Raw genomic sequence first — 21,159 nt, forward strand, 5'->3', positions numbered from 1 at the left:
GACATTTTTGAAACAAAAGCTTTCACATATTTATTACTGAATCCACCCTACTAGCACAGAACATACAGAAAAAGAGAAAAACATATTCCCAGTAAAAGATGTACAACTGTCCAGATAGTGGTGACATTTTCAGCTTGATATCGTAAGGTGATCATGACCTTGATAGAGCATAAATATGTGGGCCATCTCAAGTGCGACTCCTTATAGACCCAGCTTGGTTCTTCTCCAGTGTCTCCTTTTGGAGTTGTACTTGATTTTATTACCAGGTTTCATCTGAATCCACTGGGGGATGGGACGATTTTGCTTTTGTTTCTTGGCCAGGAATCGCTTAATGGTGAAAGTCTTGTGAGAAGACATGGCGAGAAACAGAGTCAACCACACACCACTATGGCGGAGAAAGGGAGAGAGAGATGGAGACATTATGAACATAGAACAGGATAAGGTAACATGAAGAAATAACAAGACAAGAAAGAGGATCTTTGGTGTCACAGCGAGCGCTCACTGCCACTCAAGATCCCACAGGCAGCTCAGGAGCCAGCAGCAGTCTGAGGAGTCTGATGGTGGATCAGCAGCAAAGGCAGGAGTCCCTTTGTTCCCCCTGTTCCTGACCTGATGCTACTCATTTCTCAGCAGCATACTTCTGCTTCTCTTGTTAAATGTCCATCAAGAGGAATTTTTTTCAACTTTTAAAAAAGTTACAAACAGGTAATGCCAGTTCATTACAGAAAAATTAAAGCAATAGAAAACTAAAAAAACTATTATCCCATCTAGCTAGAAAAAGCTCCAATATTAACAACTTAATATTGTAAGAGCCTTCCAGTTAAGACAGATGTACATGCAGAATATTATCTTTCTATAAACTGAGATATTGGAGATATTATTTTGAAACTACAACTTATCTAACTTATATGTGACCCTTTTTTGGCAACTCTTTCTCAATAACCCTTTATATTTGGAGGTCTTAAATCTTTTCCGGTGTTCTAGTATGGCAAATAGTACAGAATAGGAAAATATGGTTGAAAATAGAAATCTATAAAACAAGTAATTCATCCCCACAACACTTAAAACATGAATGTATACATTTAAAACACACGATTCACTGTAAAACTACCTCATGGTACTTTCATGTTATTACTATTTTAAAAGTCATTGGCTGTGCATACTAATATTTTTATCTAATTATCAAAATTGACCACATTGCCATCTACTGAATTGCATGCTACCACTCCCTTTAAAGATCTTGGGCCCTCCATAATTAAGGAATATCAACCTGGGGCACAGAGACACAAGGAGTTATTTTTAATGATTCCAGTGCAAAATAACGTCTATATCCAGATTGTGAGAGTAATTAAATGATGGCAGTAAAGTCCTACTGCAAACAGTGTTGGAGATATACAAACTGTATGAATCTGTCATGATAAAGGCAGTTTTTTCTAACCCTAAGATAACGGGGATAGTGGTAGCGTGCAAAAAGTATGACTGGTTTCTGACTGTCTGAGTTCACACATAGTGTCTAACTCAGTCTTTTCAGATATGACCCAAGTTATTATCTTGGCTTCTCTCTTATGGCTCACTGTTGTGAGATGTCTATTCTATGTCTAGCATCTCCCCTAACATATAGGCAGGAAGAAGAGAAAGAAAGAAAGGCAAAAGACTACATGCTGTGAGGCTACTGGCTTTTAAGGAGCTTTACTAGGTATCTCTCTCAATACCTTTGACTATACCTTATTGGCAAGAACCGTGTTCCACTGCCATCCTTATCAGTAATGAAGGATGGGCACTATAGTTTTTTAGCTGAGTACATGGTGCCCCCAACCCCATACACATCAGGTTCTGCTAAAGAAAAAGGAAGAAGAACGAATAGCAGAGTAGATAACTAGCAGTCTTTCCTATAACAATTTGGGAAAAGATAATTTAGGATACTTCTGTGAATTTCAGCTCTCAAAATAATTCAAAGAAAATAGAAGGAAATTTAAAAAAGAGAAAAAGGAAGTTGTCAATAGAAATGCTTATTAGTCTAGGTATTGAAAAATGGGGTGGAAAAAAAAGCCCAAACTGATGGGCAACCCATAAACGTCATGGTAAGGAAATACCAGAAGAAATAAGAGTGCTAATTGTACTGTCTGCTCTTCAACCCTAATATCCAAACTTCAGACACTTCTGAGACAACTGCCCTAGTGGGGAGGCCAGTGTCCCCAGATTTGTATACCTTCCCACTGGGAACTTCCAGGAGCAGGAGACTTTATGTGCAAGGAACAGATAAGTAGGTAAGTAAGTTGGGGTATAGGGTGGGGTGTGGTTGAGATACAAATGTTTCATGAAATATAAAACACTGGAAACTAAGCCATAAGTATCCTTGTAGAGTCTACAGGTTAAGAGAATAACAAATAGGCCTGAAAATGACAAATGGGTGATAAAGATAGGGAAGGCACACTACTATTTCTGTCCAATCCTTTTATTTTCTTCCCGTACATTAGCAGCAAAGAACCTTTAGCTACCAATCACAGTTCTTCCTAAATTTACCACATGCTGACTTTAGCTAGCTATCTAGCAGACCCTGTTCTACCCTTTGTATATGAATTCCCTCTACACAATCTCTATCAGTGACTACTTGGCTCTAACCACTTCAGAAAAAAGCTTTCAAGAATGCAGGGAAAGAACTAGACTGGGTTGCCAACAAACCCAGGGTCTAACATCCTCTCCCTTGGGAACCCTGGTTGTACTGGTTAGGGTTCTTGAAGCCAATCTTGTGTGAAAGTATTCTCTAAGAAAAATTTACTGCAGTAAGATAAATAACTACAGTAGGACAAAGAGTTTACTGCACTATTCCAAGTACTAGTTTCCAGTGAACAGGATGATAGGGTGCTCACCTTTGGAGACGCTTTGGGCTAGGAGCTCTGACCAGGTATTTCCTGACAGTTCAATGCCAGTGACATACAGCTCTTAGCTAGAACTAACTCTCATGGAAACTTTTAAAAAGAAACTCAAAGAGATATCTGATCTGCATTGGAGACAGTGAAAGAATTGAAAGAACTGGTTATAATACCAACTGAAATAAGCTTATAGCCAGTAAGTCAGTAGTCCTCATTCTAGTACAATAGTAATTACGGTTATGAGGGCAGTTTTACCTTAAAAGGAATGATTACACTTATTGCCCTACACATCTCAGGTGATTCAGAGGACCTGCAGGAGTTAAATTTTCTCAAGAAAATACTGAATCACATACCTCTGGTTATATGCCAAGTTATATAATTAGTCTAGAGGCTACAAATACAGGGTAATATAGATCCCAAGTACTGGAGATACACACTTCATTCCAGAAAACTGAGAGATGGGAATCATGGTACCACGTTAAAAACTGGGCAAATTCTAGAACCTGGATAGCCTATGCAAAGGCGAAGTTTATTAAGTGATCATAAATGGAAGGCCCGCTGCAGTTGAAAGAAAGCACATGTGGAAATGGAGGCTTGTGAGATTTATCAAATCTCTATCAGATGCAATCATACTCGGCCATTTAACTTGAGCTGCCAGAAAGATGATCTATCCCTAAACCCCAAGACATACATTTCCTGACCCTTGCTGAACTAAGCATAATCTTCAGCCATATCTAGATGATTCTGAGAGTTCACGGGAATAGGCACTAGTGCTTGTAACATCAGGGTGCTCATAACGGTCCCATTCTTTAACATCTACATTGAATATCAAAAATTGGACTCCGGATTTTGGCAAAAAGCATAGGCCCACTCCTCATTATTCTACTTACTGGATATAGGGGGCATGTGCACACCAATGGCTGCCTGAGGAATACAGTAGTGGCAGCTATTTGGGCATAACTAGACCACTAGGGCCATCAAATGGTTCCTCAAAATTCTTATTAGGCTCAGAAACAGAATTTGTTATGTAATTTCCAAAGTTCAGTTGACTGGGCAACCTCAGCAATCAGTGATACAGCTATTATATATGACCAGCTATGCAAAAGTAATACCAAAGAAATGGTAGCCATAATAAATGTGGTCTAAAACCACATGTCTTTAGATCATATTCTAGCTGGGAAGAGAGGAGGAGCATGTGCTACTACATAAGGAAAATACCTATATCCCAAACAAAACACATGGGATGCAGTAAGATATATCTATAAGGAAGTGGTTAAACTGAGTGGGCTTCATGGTGGTCCTGGCTCTCCACATCTTTTCATAAAGTAGGATTTTATAATAAGAAGTGGAAACTTATATTAAGAAATTTTACACTTGTGAGAGCAATATTTTGATTTTTAAGAGACAAGTTGTGTGAAAGTAATAATGGTGGTGTCATATTGGTTTAAAGGTCAATATGTTGTTTTAAACATAAGTTATCAACTAAGGGTTGGATGGAGGTTGGCCATAACTTGCCTTGTAACTTAAGAAGTGCCATGGCTAGAAAGTCTCTGTGTGATGTGAAAAGCACCCTCTGTTATTTGTAGCTCAGAACTGGGAGTTCCTGCATCTTGTGGCTTTCTGAATCGCTGCACCCAGACCGAGATGCACCTGCTGCCTGTTGACCACTTCCTCTTCCTTACCCAGCCCTAATCACTGTCTTTGTGCACGTGGTTACAGTGAGCTACTAGATACCCCATTCGACCACCTGCTGCCTGTTGATCAACTCCTCTTCCTTGCTCTCCTGTTTTCCTTCCTCACTATATAAACCCCTAACTTTGCTTGGAGCAAGGAGATGGATTTGAGGTTTGGCTCTGGTCTCTCTGGTTGACATCAACTGTAAAATAATATACTTCCCTGGCAATACTTGCTTCTTTTCGTGCGGCAAGCAATGGGACCTAGACTGAGACCCTAGTGTTTGATATCAGTATCACGAATCGTGAAGTGGATATTGTACTAGGTACACCTCTGCATTTTGTGAGGCTTTCTGAAGTTGTGGGAAGCACTTCTGGAACCCACTGTGTAAATATCAGAGCACTCTGGAGTGGTTAAAGGTTATATCACTATTTAAGGTCATAAGGTTAAAGGTCATAAATATTTTTAAATATGGAACTCTGGGAATCTTTTAACAAAAAAGGGTTTTTGTATCCAAACCATCTTGTGTGTCCCATGTCTGATTAAAGTTGTAGACTAACAAAAAGAACTTTTTGTTCCCAAAAATATAAACATCTATAGCTTTTTTTTTTTTTTTTTTTTTGAGACGGAATTTCACTCTTGTTGCCCAGGCTGGAGTGCAATGGCGCCGTCTTGGCTCACTGCAACCTCCGCCTCCCGGGTTCAAGCAATTCTCCTGCCTCAGCCACCCAAGTAGCTGGGATTACAGGCTTGAGCCACCATGCCCAGCCCATCTATTGCTTTTTAATGTTTTGAAAAACCACAGTACTCTGAAAAATATTGTGCCTTATTAATTTATTTTCCATTTCTAGTAATGATGGCCTAGGTTATTTAGGTCAGTCTGACAGCTGAAAGCAACACAACTAAAAAACTGGGTAAAATATATTTCAAATAATCTTTTTAAAAGCCTCAAAGAGATTACAAAATAGTAAGGAATTATCAGGCCAGGAGTAAAGAGAAGCAAAGAATCAAGAGAAGCAAACAAGCCTGAAGCCACTTTTTCACTGAAAGCACTGCTAATCCCAGAACATTAGGAACTCCATTTTGACAGCCTTTCAGAGTACAGAGGAGATTGCAAACAAAACCCTGGGTTCATAAAAGTTAGGGAGTCTGTCAGGAGACCTTCTCCTACAACAATCTGGGATCCAAAATTTCAGAGTGAAGGTGAACAAGAATTGTAATAATCTGAATGTGATGAGACTCCTCTGAGTTGTCCAGGAAATACCAAACTTTGAACAGGTGGGCCCAAACTTGTAGTACTTGCAGGTACCCAACAAAAGCAAATACGTGTGATCTTTGGGGCAAAATATCTTAATTGTAGGCCAGACAATTATTTCCACAAAATGACATTTCAAGTGCAATGACTAGCAGAGGGTCAAACGTATCCAGCATATAAGAAAATTGGAATCAATGATTAAAACAGACAATAGAAAGAGATCATTAGAAACTCTAGGTAGGACCCAGCATCTGTGTTTTAAAAGGCCATTCAGGTCATTCTGATACATGTTAAAGTTTGAGAATCATTGCTTGATATTTTATCATATAAATATGCATCCCATAAAAAATACATAAATGTAATAGATCAGAGAATGAACCCAAGAATTTGCATTTCTAACAGATTCCCAGATGATGCTGATGCCAGACCAAACTTTGGGAACCAGTGGTATGAAAAAAGGAATTTTAGTATACAGGTAAAGATAGTGGTCACCTGTGGGGAGGAGAAGGGCTGTTACTTAGAAGCAATATGCATGTATTTCCTAGAATGCTGGTAATTTTCTATTTCTTAGCCTGGGTAGTAATTATACAGGTGCCCTTGTTAAACTACACATTTACACTTTAGTGCCTATTTTAATGCATAATGAGATAACTGGTTTCCCTTTCCCATTCAATCATATAGTTCAAATGTCATGGTGTAAATCCTGTCTACCATCATCCTGCCACCTTCATTTATAATCAGTGCCTAAAGTATAAAATGCAAAAGTTTGTCAATTTCCAAGACATAACTCCTTTCACTTTAGTTTGAAATGTAATTAGTTCACAAAATTAAATAGTTTTGAAAATTAAGACAAGAAAAGTTTAAGTTTCTGAAAACCATATTTAAAGCAGTTTAAAATTCAGATATACTATCTACAGCCTTCATCCCTAATTTAGAAGTATCTTCAAAACTAAACTATCTTAAATTTTTAACAAAGTGTCCACTTTTGAAAATTACACTTTAATTTTTTTCACAAGTTGAAAGACAGAGGAAGAAAATCCTACCTTTTTCAAGTCTGAATTTCCTACTCCAAAGAGGCAAAGATGCTTGCTTCTCTCCAAATAAAATCTGAAAAGAAAATATCCAGTGTGTAAGAGCAACAGTATGATCTTACTATTTTCAGTTAAACCTTACCTGTGGGTGAAAGTAGTGTTCATCAATTGGCCTGAAATTTGTGAAAACCTTAAGAGAAAATATAGGAAGTCTTTTTGCAGAAAGAGAGGCAATGACAAAAAAAATTGAAATATATAATATTAAACTGATCAGTGCAGCCTGTGCTTGCTTTTGAATTCCCACTCACAAATCCTCAAACAACATTAATAAAATCTGGGATGTGTACACCTGTTTCTTGTGTTTATGAAAAATAGGCTCTTTTTGGGGATTAGATTCTTCCAAAAACTTCAAAAAACAGTAATATTTGCCATTTTTTGATTCATGGTATCAACATAGTTATTATACAAGCCCTCCTCACCTTTAGTTTGTGAGGAAACCATTATAACAGCTTTTTTATATACATTTCTTTCTCTCTTTTTGAGACAGGGTCTCATTCTATTGTCCATGCTGGAGCATAGTAGCATGATCCTAGCTCACTGCAGCCTCAAATGCCTGGCCTTGAGCCATCCTCCCGCCTCAGTCTCCTGAGTAGCTGGGACTAGGGGCATGTGCCAGCAAGCCTAGCCTATAACAGTTATTATAGTTACTGATTCTGGCAGCTAGTCAGTAGCTGCCTGTGCCTGGTGATGTACCAGACAGGTATTTGAACAATCAAATAGTTCCCACAGCAAGGTCTGTGTGTAATGCCTCCCTGTGGCAAGCTACTGGCTGAGGCTATGGCAAAAAAAATATGCAGCTGGGTTTTGTTATGCCTGTAAACATCACAACACATCCGAAGTCCAGATACGTCTCCCCATTTATGTGGTTAACACCTGGCCGGACCCTATTATACCTGTTGCTTTGCTCAGCCCCATTATACCTCTTGCTTGCAGAGAGCTGTATGCACACATCCCTTACAACATCCTCTCCTTCCACTGTTGCAAAATGACTCTATGTTATGATGCCTAATCATTATCATATCAACTGCAGGCAATGTGGCAAGACTATGATGATAGCTTAGCAAGGATTGTTCCTGGATATTGAATGTTAGATCCAGATGGTCAGACTAGTGAAAGGCAGTTTTTGCAACCATGTGAGTTAATACGCTGCAATTTCAGGATAATATAGTTGAGGATAAAAGATGTTTGATAAGCTCGCTTCCTGAGCAGGTAAAACAGTGGGTTTTAGCAGCCTAAATACATCTCCTGGGAGGATTTGGGGAGACATGAAAAACCACACACAATGAACACTGCCAATCCAATGTCCTCTGTGTCCTTTACTCAAAATGTAACCTTCACCAAACCTCAAACCCAGTCTTCTCTGGGATACTTCGATTTAGAAAGTAATAATCTGTTTTTTTTTTAAACAAAAGCATAACCATGGCCTCAGAATAGAGTTGATCTTAGGACAGCAGTGCTCCTCCTCCTCATTGACAACAATACCTTAAACACGTAATTCGTTCCACAAAAGGACATCCTCACTCAATTATTTTGAGTAGAAAATTCTAAACTATCAAGACTTAGCTAAGCTTGTTATATTAAATGGTTGTTTGCCTTGTCTTAAGGATAAAATGTGTTACAGTAAAGCACAAAGTATGTAGTATCTTTTCATTAATGTCTACAAATTGTACTGGATTATCAACCCTCGCTACCTTTTGGACTATAAAGTTAACCTTAAGAAACCAACCTATAAAATTTCTGCATTGTATCTTTTAACACAATCTGAGTTTTCCTCCCTACTCCCAGGCCACCATTATACACCCCCACCCCCCAGCTTTTTTTTTTTTTTTTTTTTTTGTGCCTCTGTGAGAATATCAGACTCACACATAAATAAGTGCCACTTAATAAGAGCTGTATTGTATCATCTAGGTTACCCAGTAAGTATAGAGAGGATATTAGTGATTTCCCTTGGGCTAGGCTAAAATACTTCATCTCCTACATATATTTTGTTGTAATAATCAGTTGACTTGAAAATCAATCATCCTACTCGGCCCTCGCCAAATGCTTTGAATATTCTTGACTGTCTTGTCTTTCCTGTGTATTCTCTTACAAGAACCAGTCTCAGGGTTTGTGAGATATTCTAGTCATTTGTGAATCTACTTTGATTCACATGAGTTGATCACATCCATGATGTCATCTTCAAAGCAAAGTTCTTTCTACTTTCCATTCATTGGTTTTATTCTCTGATGTATTAAACCAAAATTACTTTTGCACCAACCTAATAGTTTGGATATTTGTCCCCACCCAAATCTCATGCTGAATTGTAATCACCAGTGCTGAAGGTTGGGGCCTGGTGGGAGGTGTCTGGGTCATGGGAATGGATCCTTCGTGGCTTGGTGCTGCCATCGTGACAGTGAGTTCTTGTGAGTCTGGTAATTTAGAAGTGTGTGGTACTTCCATTTCCCCAACTCTCTCTCTCACTCTTGCTTTTGCCATGTGATGTGGCTGCTCCTATTTCACCTTCTGCCATAAATAAAAGCTCCCTGAGGCCTCCTCAGAAGCAGAGCAGATGCTAGTGCTATGCTTCCTAGACAGTCTGTAGAACCACAAGCCAATTAAACCTCTTTTTATAAATTACCAAGTCTCAGGTATTTCCTTATAGCAATCTAAGAATGACCTAACACATTCTCAATCATTTGATAAAAATTTTCATCCTAAATTTCTTCTGTATGGCAAGTGGTTTCTGAGCAATCTTTAATTTTGAAACTGAAAGTACTCAAGTATTTTATATGCAGAGGTAGGGCTGTTCTTGCAAGTTTTTTTCTTTTTTTTTTAGCACTTCCACTGTTACTGTCATCTGCATCACATGACACTTCTATCAAATGGGCACAACTGTCTGTATATTTCATGCTGTTTGTTGACTTATGAGCCCAGGGCATCACTGTACCACTTGCTAACTTATTTTCCTTAGCAAGTCCTCTTTCAGCTTTTTGTACATCCTTGGTTGGCACATGGCCTAAAATCAAAGTGGTATTTAAAAGGCTTTTTTTCACATATACAACTCTTACTTTCTCTACATCATCCTGCGAGTTGAAATATTTTCTGTCTTCTGTATTTGCGACCACTGTCACAGTGGTTAAAAAGAACTCTGGAGAGCCGGGCACAGTGGCTCATGCCTGTAATCCCAGAATTTTGGGAGGCTGAGGCGGGCAGATCACCTGGTCTTGAGTTCAAGACCAGCCTGACCAACATGGTAAAACCCCGTCTCTACTGAAAATGTAAGAATTTGCCAGGCTTGGTGGCAGGTGCCTCTAATCCCAGCTACCTGGGAGGCTGAGGCAGGAGAATTGCTTGAACCCAGGAGGCGGAGGTTGCAGTGAGCCAGGATCACGCCACTGCACTCCAGCCTGGGAGACAGAGGGAGACTCCTTCTCATTAAGAGAAAGAAAAAAAGAACTGTGGAAACAAACTGCACGGGCTCAAGTCTCACTGCCACCACTTGCTATTAGTGTGACCTTGAAAACATTTCTTAGCCCTGTTGTTCCTTATTTTTCTAATCTGTAATATGTGGATAATAACATTTAACACCATAGGGTTGTTAGGAAGCTTATATAGGGAGAGATTTAGTGTAGTAATGAGTATAAAACATTTAGGACAATGCTTGGCACATAAAAAACACAATACAGGTCTTAGCTGTTATTTTTATATCTACAGCTGTATAAAGCCTACAGTTGTTGAAATTATAAATGTTCCCAGTTTTAAGATTTCTGTGTTGATTCTATTGTACTAATGTCACTATCTTGACTATTTAATAGGAAGTCACATACACAGACCATAAGCTCCTCAAGAGGTTATATTTTTCTTGGATACTCAAGGATACTCAAAAGAGTAATTGAGTACATGATAAAGCTTTCGTCGTCACACCAGATACAGAGCATTTCCTGGAGGCTGCCTACCACATAACCATTAGTGATGGTTGTAGGAGTCAGAAACACTCCTGGTTCCCACAATATCTGAAATAAAAAACACAATACCAGAGGTACTGCCCATGGCAACATAAACCAAATATGCCTCCAGGCAGCTGATAGCAAGATTATACATGAATGTGTACACACACGGGCTTATTCACCCAGAAATGGTCAATATTAATATTTGAAGATTACTGCTACTCAGCCATCTTCCTTTGATGAGAGAGAATACAGATTTTTATTTTGAAAAAAATTTTGCTCAAAAATCTATGAAAGATGCTTAGTTGCTGGGAGTAGAGTATAAGTCTGGTGCTGGTTGAATGCTAACTACAGGTGTAGAAGGAATAGGTGTGGACCCAGCTCTTCAACGAGCGTTCATTTAGGTAATCAGATAAATCTGATGCTGACAGACAAAAGAATGGCAGATACTGAAATGATTTTTGCTTATTCTCTATTTTAGGGAAGATTTCACAAGAACCCCCCTGCTTTAGTAAGAAACAGATGTTTCCCCCGTATGATTTCTCACTATCTCAAGAACCACTTTTGTCCATATTCAACATGCATAAATATTTCCGTAATTTGTCTTCTGCCCAGGATGTAGAAACCTAGAAAGAGCATCGCTCCTATACCAACAACCAGAAAACTACGAAATACTTTTTCCTGAAACTCAGAGGACTGAGGTTAGGAAGACCAACTGGACTTCCCCCATATTAGAACTAAAAGTCCCATATCCTGGGAAATTCCTCAGATCCAGGCAAACTGGAACAACTGGTCACCCTACCTAAGGTCACAGACCAATAAAGTAGCTTGAAATCCAAGGAAAGACTGGCCTGGCAAAGGAGCAAAGGGACATGAGCACTGAAGAAGACACATCAAGTACCTCCTACGGTGATAAGAATTCAGCTAAAATTGTTAATGAATTGCTAACGGTCACGTGTGGACTAGCATGAGAGTATAAAACCCCTGTTCACTCTGATGGTAGTTTCTTTTGCTGTGCAGAAGCCCTTTAGTTCAATTAGATCCCATTTGTCAATTTTGGCTTTACAGGTAACCTACAGAATGGGAGAAGATTTTTGCAATCTACTCATCTGACAAAGGGCTAATATCCAGAACCTACAAAGAACTCAGACAAATTTACAAGAAAAAAACAAACAACCCCATCAAAAAGTGGGCAAAGGATACGAACAGACATTTCTCAAAAGAAGACATTTATGCAGCCAACAGACACATGAAAAAATGCTCATCATCACTAGCCATCAGAGAAATGCAAATCAAAACCACAATGAGATGCCATCTCACACCAGTTAGAATGGTGATCATTAAAGTCAGGAAACAACAGGTGCTGGAGAAGATGTGGAGAAATAGGAACATTTTTACACTGTTGGTGGGACTGTAAACTAGTTCAACCATTGTGGAAGGCAGTGTGGCGATTTCTCAAGGATCTAGAACTAGAAATACCATTTGACCCAGCCATCCCATTACTGGGTATACACCCAAAGGATTATAAATCATGCTGCTATAAAGACACATGCACACGTATGTTTATTGCAGCACTATTCACAATAGCAAAGACTTGGAACCCACCCAAATGTCCATCAATGACAGACTGGATTAAGAAAATGTGGCACATATACACCATGGAATACTATGCAGCCACAAAAGAGGATGAGTTCATGTCCTTTGTAGGGACATGGATGAGGCTGGAAACCATCATTCTCAGTAAACTATCGCAAGAACAGAAAACCAAACACCACATGTTCTCACTTATAGGTGGGAACTGAACAATGAGATCACTTGGACACAGGAAGGGGAATATTACACACTGGGGCCTGTTGTGGGGTAGGGGGAGGGGGGAGGGATAGCATTAGGAGATTATACCTAATGTAAATGACGAGTTAATGGGTGCAGCACACCAACATGGCACATGTATACATATGTAACAAACCTGCATGTTGTGCACATGTACCCTAGAACATAAAGTATAATAATTAAAACAAACAAAACCAAACCCTGGGAGCCTCAGACAAAAAAAACACACACAAAAAAATCAACCCTGGGAGCCTCAGACATAAAGACAGTTTGCTTCCACTTTCAGTCTCTCTTCCATCATCTCTACTGGGTACTGATGAAAAAGACTTGGGACAAGGCAGGAGACTACAGAGAGCCTCCCTTGGTGATGAAGATCTGTTAGGGGAATGATATGGTTTGGCTTTGTGTCCCCACCCAAATCTCATCTCAAATTGTAATCCCCACCTGTCGAGGGAGGGACCTGGTGGGAGGTGATTGGATCATGTGGGTGGTTTCCCCAACGCTGTTCTTGTGAGAGTGAGGGGGATCTCATGAGATCTGATGGTTTAAAAGTGGCACTTCCCCCTTCACTCTCTCTTTCCTGCCACCACCTAAGATGTGCTTTGCTTCCCCTTTGCCTTCTGCCAGATGGTAAGTTTCCTGAGGCCTCCCCAGCCATGTGGAACTGTGAGTCAATTAAACCTATTTCCTTTATAAATTACCCAGTCTCGGGTAGTTCTTCATAGCAGTGTGAAATCAGAATGATACAGGGAAGTAAGCTCTTACTGTGGAAAAGGCAAAAAATCTGCCCAGACCATTCCTTATCCAAGACTGAGGTTGGACCAGGATGACCAATAGTCTTCTGGCCTCCTCTACCAAGATAGCAAGCACCAAGTAACAAACAGGGTGAAAGGCAAAAGCATGGAGAGAGACTCCTGTGTGGTACAGGCTCAATGTGAAGGCTGGAAGCTGAGAATGAAATAGGATATTGAGAAAATCCCTCTAGCACACTACCCTAAGCATAAGGTAATAGAGGAAATCGAACCTGCTGGTGTACTGAAGATGGACCAATAAAACCCAAACCCGGCTTAACTACTGAGTAGACTGATTCAAGACCCCACATTACTGACCTAGCAGAAAAAGCATGCTTATTTTGGGGCACAGATTATCTCAACCCCCCACTGTCCTACACAAGATGCTTGACATTTGATAAAATATTATGAGCATGAAAAAGAAAGAAACAATTCATTGTGAAGAGGGAAAGTAATCAACAGAACCACACTCACAGATAACTTAAGTGTTAGCGCTAAGAGAGGGGGAACTTAAAATAAATTTAATTAATACATTAATCATATATATTGAAGGTTCTAGTGGAAAAAAACAGACAGGAACATGAATGACCAGAGGGGAATTTCAGCAGATAAAAATTTATACACATTAAATGAAAACGCTTGAAACAGAAAACATGGTAACAGAGATAAAGTAGTTTAAAGCAGTGGTATACAACCAGGGGCAATTCTGCCTTTCAGGAGACATTTGGCAATGTCTGGAGATATTTTTGGTTGTCACCACTGGAGGAGTGCTGCTACCTCTAGTGGGTGGAGGCCAGGGATGCTGCCGAATATCCTACAATGCACAGGTGAGTCCCATATGACAAAGAATTATCCAGCTCAAAATGTCAGTATTGCCCAAACTACTTTAGCCTGACTGATTAAAAAAAAGAGAGAGAAGACACAAATTACCAACGTCTGCAATGATAAAAGGGATAATGCTACAGGTCTCAGGACATTAAACAGACAGAATAATATCACAAATTGTTGCATGCCCATAAAGTCAACTTAGTCATCAAGTCTTGTAAGGAAATGGACAAATTCCTTATGAGATGGGTACTACCAAAGCTCATGTAAGTGCATAACCTAAGTAGTTCTATGTCTATTAAAGATGCTGAATTGTATAGTTAAAAATCTTGTAATAAAACTACAGGCCCAGGTGGCTTCACTACCAAAAGCCAGAGATCAGGACAAGACCAAGCCTTTCTCAGTGCCAGGAGGAATACTTAAGCTTCAACTTGCAGTTCCCACCTCTGTCATGCTTCCAGGGATTCCCAAATATTTTGCATTCTGTGGTGTACACACCTCAATCCTATCTCAGAGTGCTGACCTGATCATGGTTGATCATGGTTGAAAGGGGCTGTTGCACATAAGATTGACCTTTGCATGTTGGGTGAAAGAGAAGCCTCAGAAAGGCAGTAATTTGAGCCAGTGGTAGACATTCTTTCCCAACTCAACTTGCCAAGGCTTTTTCGCTTAAACCTTCCTTAACTTCTTAAGAAATTACATGGCTGCATGAGGATAGATCTTCCCACCCTGATAGGGCAATCTCATTTCAGTCACCTGCAGGTGTCTACTGGGGTGGAGATCCAGCTTCTAAGGCTTTGTCAAATACTGTGGCTCCTGAGGCAAAGCAGTTCAGAAGCATAGCTGAGACTGAGCCTCATGATGGGATGGTAATATGGTTTGGCTGTGTCCTCACCCAAATCTCATCTTGAATTGTAACTCTCACAATTCCCATGTGTCATGGGAGAAACTAGGTGGGAGGTAATTGAATCATGAGGGCGGGTCTTTTCTGTGCTGTTCTTGTGATAGTGGAAAAGTCTCATGAGCTCTGATGGCTTTAAAAATGGGAGTCTCCCTGCACAAGTTGCTTGCCCTTCTGTCACCCACGTAAGATGCTGCTCCTCCTTGCCTTCTGCCATGATTGTGAGGCCTCCCCAGCCATGTGGAGCCGTAAGCCCAATAAACCTCTTTATTTTGTAAATTGCCCAGTCGAGGGTATGTCTTTATCAGTGGTGTGGAAGACTAATACAGACGGGTAAGCAGTGAATAGGCAAAACACAGTCGTGGGTGAGGTAGCTCACAAACAGAGCCATATCTTTCCAGAGGAAGACATAAACCAAGTGTGTCGATCCATTTTGCTTTGCTGTAAAGGAATACCTGAGGCTGGGCAATTCATAACGAGTTTTATTTGGCTTACAGTTTTGCAGGCGGTACAAGCATGGCACCAGCATCTGCTAGGCTTCTGATGCTTTAACTCTTGGTAGAAGGTGGAGGAGGAGCAGGCATGTTGCATGGCGAGAGAGGGAGCAAGAGAGAGACACCAGGTTCTTTTGAACAACCAGCACTCATGTGAACTAACAGTAAGAACTCTTTTTCTGTTATTTTCCATGGAACTAGAGGCTCTAGGAGGACTGGGTTAGGACCTCATCCAGTACATACTGATGTAGAGCTAACATCTTCCTGCATCACATTGCTTTTGAGAGCCATTCAAAACACTAAAGGTTAAGATATGGGAATCTACCCATTTTATACTCCATAAATAATGGAAACTGCTCAAGTGAAAGCTTAAATTTAGAGATCATTTTCTGTCCCTATCTATGCTTCAGACTAGAGCAGCGGCAATTTCTTCACTAAAGCTAATTACTTTTTAAAGTGGTATGACTGACAAAAAGAAGTAAGGCCAAGGATGCTGCAATGCCAGAGTTTGTAACAATATAATTTGGAGTGAAAGTTGGTGAGGTGACCACCCTCCTTGATGACGTCTTTCTTCCCTTCTCTATAATTTCTTTACAGTTTACTTATGCAAAACTGGACAAACAGCCAAAACAGTAGAGATAGGTCTGCCAACAACTGAATTGGTCTAATGCAATAGCTGGGGGAAGTTTGAGCCTTTCTCTTAAAAGCGACTATAATTCTGCAGTCCTAGACCATCTGTAGTTAGGCTGTGGTTCTTTAACTGCCAAGGCCTTTGAGTTGAGCTGGGTTAATAAGGTTGTTTGATATGGATCACATAGGTAAGAGTAGGTAGTGGTATTTTCTGGGAGATAATAAGGGTCAATGTGAGTTCTTTTGGGGGGGGACAGGAAGGCAGTTTTTCTGAACATTATAAGAAGTTTCCAATATCTTAAAACTTTTATAATAGTGTTTTCCCAAAGAAATATTACATGAGTTCCATATAGTTACAATTTAAAATTTTCTAAGAGTCATGTTAAAAAAATACGGACAGGTGAAATTAATTTGAATATATTTAATCTGATTAACTTAAAGTATCATTTAAGCATGTAATTAATATAAAGATGGATAAAATATTTTAAATTAAAAATGAGACTTTAGGCTGGGTGCAGTGGCTCACACCTGTAATCCTAACATTTTGGGAGGCGGGAGGATTGCTTCAGCTCAGGAGTTTGAGACCAGCCCGAGTATGTTTCTCATAGTGAGACCTCATCTCTACACAAAAATTAAAAACTAGCTGGGCATGGTGGTGCATGCCTGTGATCAGGAGGCTGAGGCAAGAGGATGCTTGAGCCCAGGAGGCTGAGGTTGTAATGAGTCATGATTAAGTCAATGCATTCCAGCTTGGGCAACAGAACAACACTCTTTCTCAAAAAAAAAAAAAAAAGGTCAGGCCCGGTGGCTCACACCTGTAATCCCAGCGTTTTGGGAGGCCAAGGCAGGTGGATCACCTGAGGTCAGGAGCTCGAGACCAGCCTGGCCAACATGGTGAAACCCCATCTCTACTAAAAATACAAAATAATTAGCCGGCGTGGTGGCACATGCCTGTAGCCCTAGCTACTTGGGAGGCTGAGGCAGGAGGATCACTTGAACCCGGGAGGCAGAGGTTGCAGTGAGCCGAGGTCGCGCCACTGCACTCCAGTCTGGGCAACAGAGTAAGACTCTGTCTCCAAAAAAGAAAAAGAAAAATTGGCTGGGTGTGGTGGCTCATGCCTGCCATCCCAGCACTTTGGGAGGCTAAGGTAGGCAGATCACCTGAGGTCAGGAATTCGAGACCAGCCTGGCCAACCATGGCCAATGTGGTGAAACCCTGTCTTTACTAAAAATACAAAAATTAGCCCGGTGTGGTGGTGGGCACCTGTAATCCCAGCTACTCGGGAGGCTGAGACGGGAGAATCACTCGAACCTGGGAGGCAGAGGTTGCAGTGAGCCAAGATTGCATCACTGCACTCCAGCGACAGAGGGATACTCCATCTCAAAAAAAAAAAAAAAAAAAGGAAAAGAATTTAAAAGCTGGTATGCGTTTTACGTTTGTAGCACATCTTTTTTCAGACCAGCCACATTTCAAGTGCTGAACAGCTACATGTGGTTCCTTGAGTTTTGGTACTGGACAGCTCAGCTTTACAACCTCTCAGGTTTTCTCTAAGCAGTCTCTCAGGTTCTGAAATTGAGAAGGGGTGGAGGGTGGGCATTGGATCACAAAGGCTTTATGATTCCAACAACTCCTAGTTAATAGAATCAGGCCACCTGTCTCTTGATGTCCTAGTGACTACTGACACGTCTAGAGAAGAATCTCTTTTAACTATATTTTTATAGTTGTATGGCAGCCTTTGAGAAAATGAAAATTAAGGCCAGGGCCAGTGCAAAATGAAAATGTGTTGGGGGGCAGGAAGGGGAGGTGGGTGCTGGTTTAAAAATTAAGAATTTCAAGGTTGCCATAGCAGAGCATGAAAATAAGTACAGGGCCCTTCTAAGCCCTATGTGACTGCACGGGTCGGACCCCTTTGAAGCTGGTGGTGGTCAGGGTTTACGTCTCTGGATGAATCCAGACGTGTAAAAGGCAAGGAAATGGCGAGATTCCTTGGGCTATCTTCGAGAAACTGGGGACCTTAAAGGAGAATCCAAAATCTTACCTATTGGAATTAATGAAGGAAGAGAAAGTGTTTGCGACTGTGAGAACGCCTTAGAAAGAGGCAGTGAGCAGATGAGGTAAGACACCTGGTTTTGCCGATTAAACCACTGATGAATCAGTGCCACGCACATTCTGGGTAATTCTAGGGACACTAGTTGGACAATACTGACATCTGAAAAGGTGGCAGCCGGAACACGGTTCCCTTTAAGGCTACTTTATTGTCGGTTTCCCCTTCTCCAAGCTAGAAACAGGTGGTGCCTGAGTGGCCTCCAGAAGCCAGTACTGTAGGCCGGGCGCGGTGGCTCACGCCTGTAATCCCAAGCACTTTGGAAGGCCAAGGTGGGCGGATGACCTGAGGTCGGGAGTTCAAGACCAGTCTAACCAATATGGTGAGACCCGTCTTTACTAAAAATACAAAATTAGCCGGGTGTGGTGACGCGCGCCTGTAACCCCAGCTACTCGGGAGGCTAAGGCGGGAGAATCGCTTGAATCCCGGAGGCGGAAGTTGCAGTGAACCTAGATCACACCACTGCACTCCAGTCTGGGCGAAAGATGGAGGCCCTTTCTCAAAAAAAAAAAAAAAAAAAAAAAGCTACTACTGCTGGAGTCGGCTTGAGCTGTGGCATTGTTTCCAGCCCGTGACCCTCACGCCGCCCTGTTCGCTGGGCGGACCGGGCCCAGGCGGCCGGTGACGACGGACATTTACTTACCGGCGCCTTGGCCACTGCTTCTTTCCCGCTCTCCGACGCGAATGCCGATGTGCAAGGGCCTGGGGCGGGGGCGGAAAGGGCGGGCCCAACTCGAACCCGGTCCGTCGTCCTGACGCCCCCTAGCGGCAGCCACCTCGTCGCAGGGGCCTTGGTGTCTCTGGGTCTCCGAGACGCCCCTCCCCTAACTGGCGTTCGCAGGCTGTTGCCTCGCCGGGCGCAGCTCAACCGCCGCGCGCGGATACTAGGAGGGCGGTTTCCCTAGTGACAGGCCCCGCCCTGGCCCCGCCCCGGACCGGGCGGTCCCGCCCCTCTGAGCTGTGGCCGGGGACCGTGGGTCCCACTCCGGCGTGTGATGTCACCAAGTTGGCTTTGGGGTCCCCCATTCTTCCTTAGTTCTCTATTTTACTTCAGCTCGTTGTGCAGCTGCTGCCTGGCCACGGCACTTAGCACACAGCATGACTTAATACTGGATAAACGAGCAAAGGATTCGTACGCCCTGGCGGGGCCAGAGGCTTAGTGCTTGAGTTCCCGCGGGCACACGAGCCAGGAACCGCCTAGACCTCCAGGGGGCGCTCTCCCTCCCGTCGCACCACCGCCAGGCCACTGGAGACCAGGAGGACCACTCAGCTCCATCCCTGCCTCTCTAACAATTGTCTCATCTCCCTGCCTGGAATTTACCACTCCCATAACACAGATTTTTAAAATGCAACTAAATTTTAAATCAGTCACTTTATTTAAAAACAACATGAACAAAATGGGATTTCTGCTAATGCAAATATCTATACAAATTTAATGATTTTGGTGCTAACTCTAGATGAAAAGTCAACTCTCCTGTTACATATTAGAAATTTACCTCTTGTTACCTTTGCTGTAACTGCAATGGCAGTTTCAACTGTTTCAACCAAATATATAGTTGGAAATGCTGTGATTAGAAGTATATCTTCCCAGCACTTTGGGAGGCCAGGGTGGGCGGTTTACTTCAGGTCAGGAGTTCGAGACCAGCCTGGCCAGCATGATGAAACCCTGTCTCTGCAAAAATACAAAAACTAGCCAGGTGTGGTGGCGGGTGCCTATAGTCCCAGCTGCTCTGGAGGCTGAGGCATGAGAATTGCTTGAACCCTGGAGGCAGAGGTTGCAGTGAGCTGGGATCATGCCACTGTACTCCAGCCTGGGCAACAAAGTGAGACTCCATCTCAAAAAAAAAAAAAAAAAGTGGATATGACAGTTCAAATTAGATGTAAAACCTTTCCTAATTACACCAGTTAAATCATGAAATCACACAATAGTAGAACAGGTGTCTTACCTACCTGCATTATCCTGTAACTATTGACAAGTTATTTTACATAATCATAAACTGACTGATCACACATATCTTTAAATCTAATCATTGTAACTTTAAAAACTGTATTTGAAGAAAATCAGTATATTTCTAAATCTGTCTTTAATGCAGAGATGTAAATTTGAAATGTCTTGGTAAATTAGGTTAACACAATATAAATATTTTGACGAATTCATTATAATTGATTCATTTTAGGGAGACTGATTTTATTTTATTGAAGCTTAAGGAGGACTTTGACATTTTAAATGTATCTAAAAGATAAGCCAATTTCCCATTTTTTTAATTGATTGAAACAAAGCATTTCATAGTCATTTCAAATAGTGTACAAAATATTTTAAAATATTTTCTGGCTGGGCGCAGTGGCTCACGCCTGTAATCCCAGCACTTTGGGAGGCCGAAACTATATCAAGCACTCTTTCACACCAGAGTGGAATAAAACTTGAAATCAACTCCAATAGGTACCTTCAACAGCTTGCAAATACATGGAAAGTAAATAACCTGTTCCTGAATGAGAATTGGGTCAAAAACGAAATCAAGATGGAAATTAAAAAATTCTTTGATCTGAATGACATTAATGACACAACCTATCAAAACCTCTAAGCTACAGCAAAGGAGGTGTTAAGAGGAAAATTCACAGCCCTAAAAGCCTGCACCAAAAAGTCTGAAAGAGCGCAAACAATCTAAGGTCACACCTCAAGGATCTAGAGAAACAAGAACAAACCAAACCCAAACCCAGCAGAAGAAAGAAAATAACCAAGATCAGAGCAGAACTAAATGAAATT

At 41.3% G+C, this 21,159-nt stretch overlaps 2 protein-coding genes across 2 annotated transcripts in view; both read right to left on the bottom strand.

Moving 5' to 3' along the window:
* Window positions 1–19,107, bottom strand: part of LOC111544265 (small nuclear ribonucleoprotein Sm D3) — a 32,078-nt gene extending 12,971 nt beyond the window's left edge. Inside the window, exons 1-2 of the mRNA XM_026455669.1 lie at window positions 19,039–19,107; window positions 6,846–6,909 (exon numbers count right to left, since the gene is read on the bottom strand). The gene's annotated coding sequence lies outside the window, so the exon portion shown is untranslated. The remainder of the gene's footprint in view (window positions 1–6,845; window positions 6,910–19,038) is intronic.
* Window positions 5–19,280, bottom strand: RPL39L (ribosomal protein L39 like). The gene is made up of 3 exons (XM_023214717.3): window positions 19,039–19,280; window positions 6,846–6,909; window positions 5–385 (listed from the first exon to the last, which is right to left on the bottom strand). The coding sequence occupies exon 3, from the start codon at window positions 355–357 to the stop codon at window positions 202–204; it is 156 nt and encodes a 51-aa protein (XP_023070485.1). The 5' UTR covers window positions 358–385; window positions 6,846–6,909; window positions 19,039–19,280; the 3' UTR covers window positions 5–201.
* Window positions 19,281–21,159: the final 1,879 nt, after the last annotated feature.

This window comes from Piliocolobus tephrosceles, chromosome 2 (assembly GCF_002776525.5).
Source record: "Piliocolobus tephrosceles isolate RC106 chromosome 2, ASM277652v3, whole genome shotgun sequence".
Classification (NCBI taxonomy): domain Eukaryota; kingdom Metazoa; phylum Chordata; class Mammalia; order Primates; family Cercopithecidae; genus Piliocolobus; species Piliocolobus tephrosceles.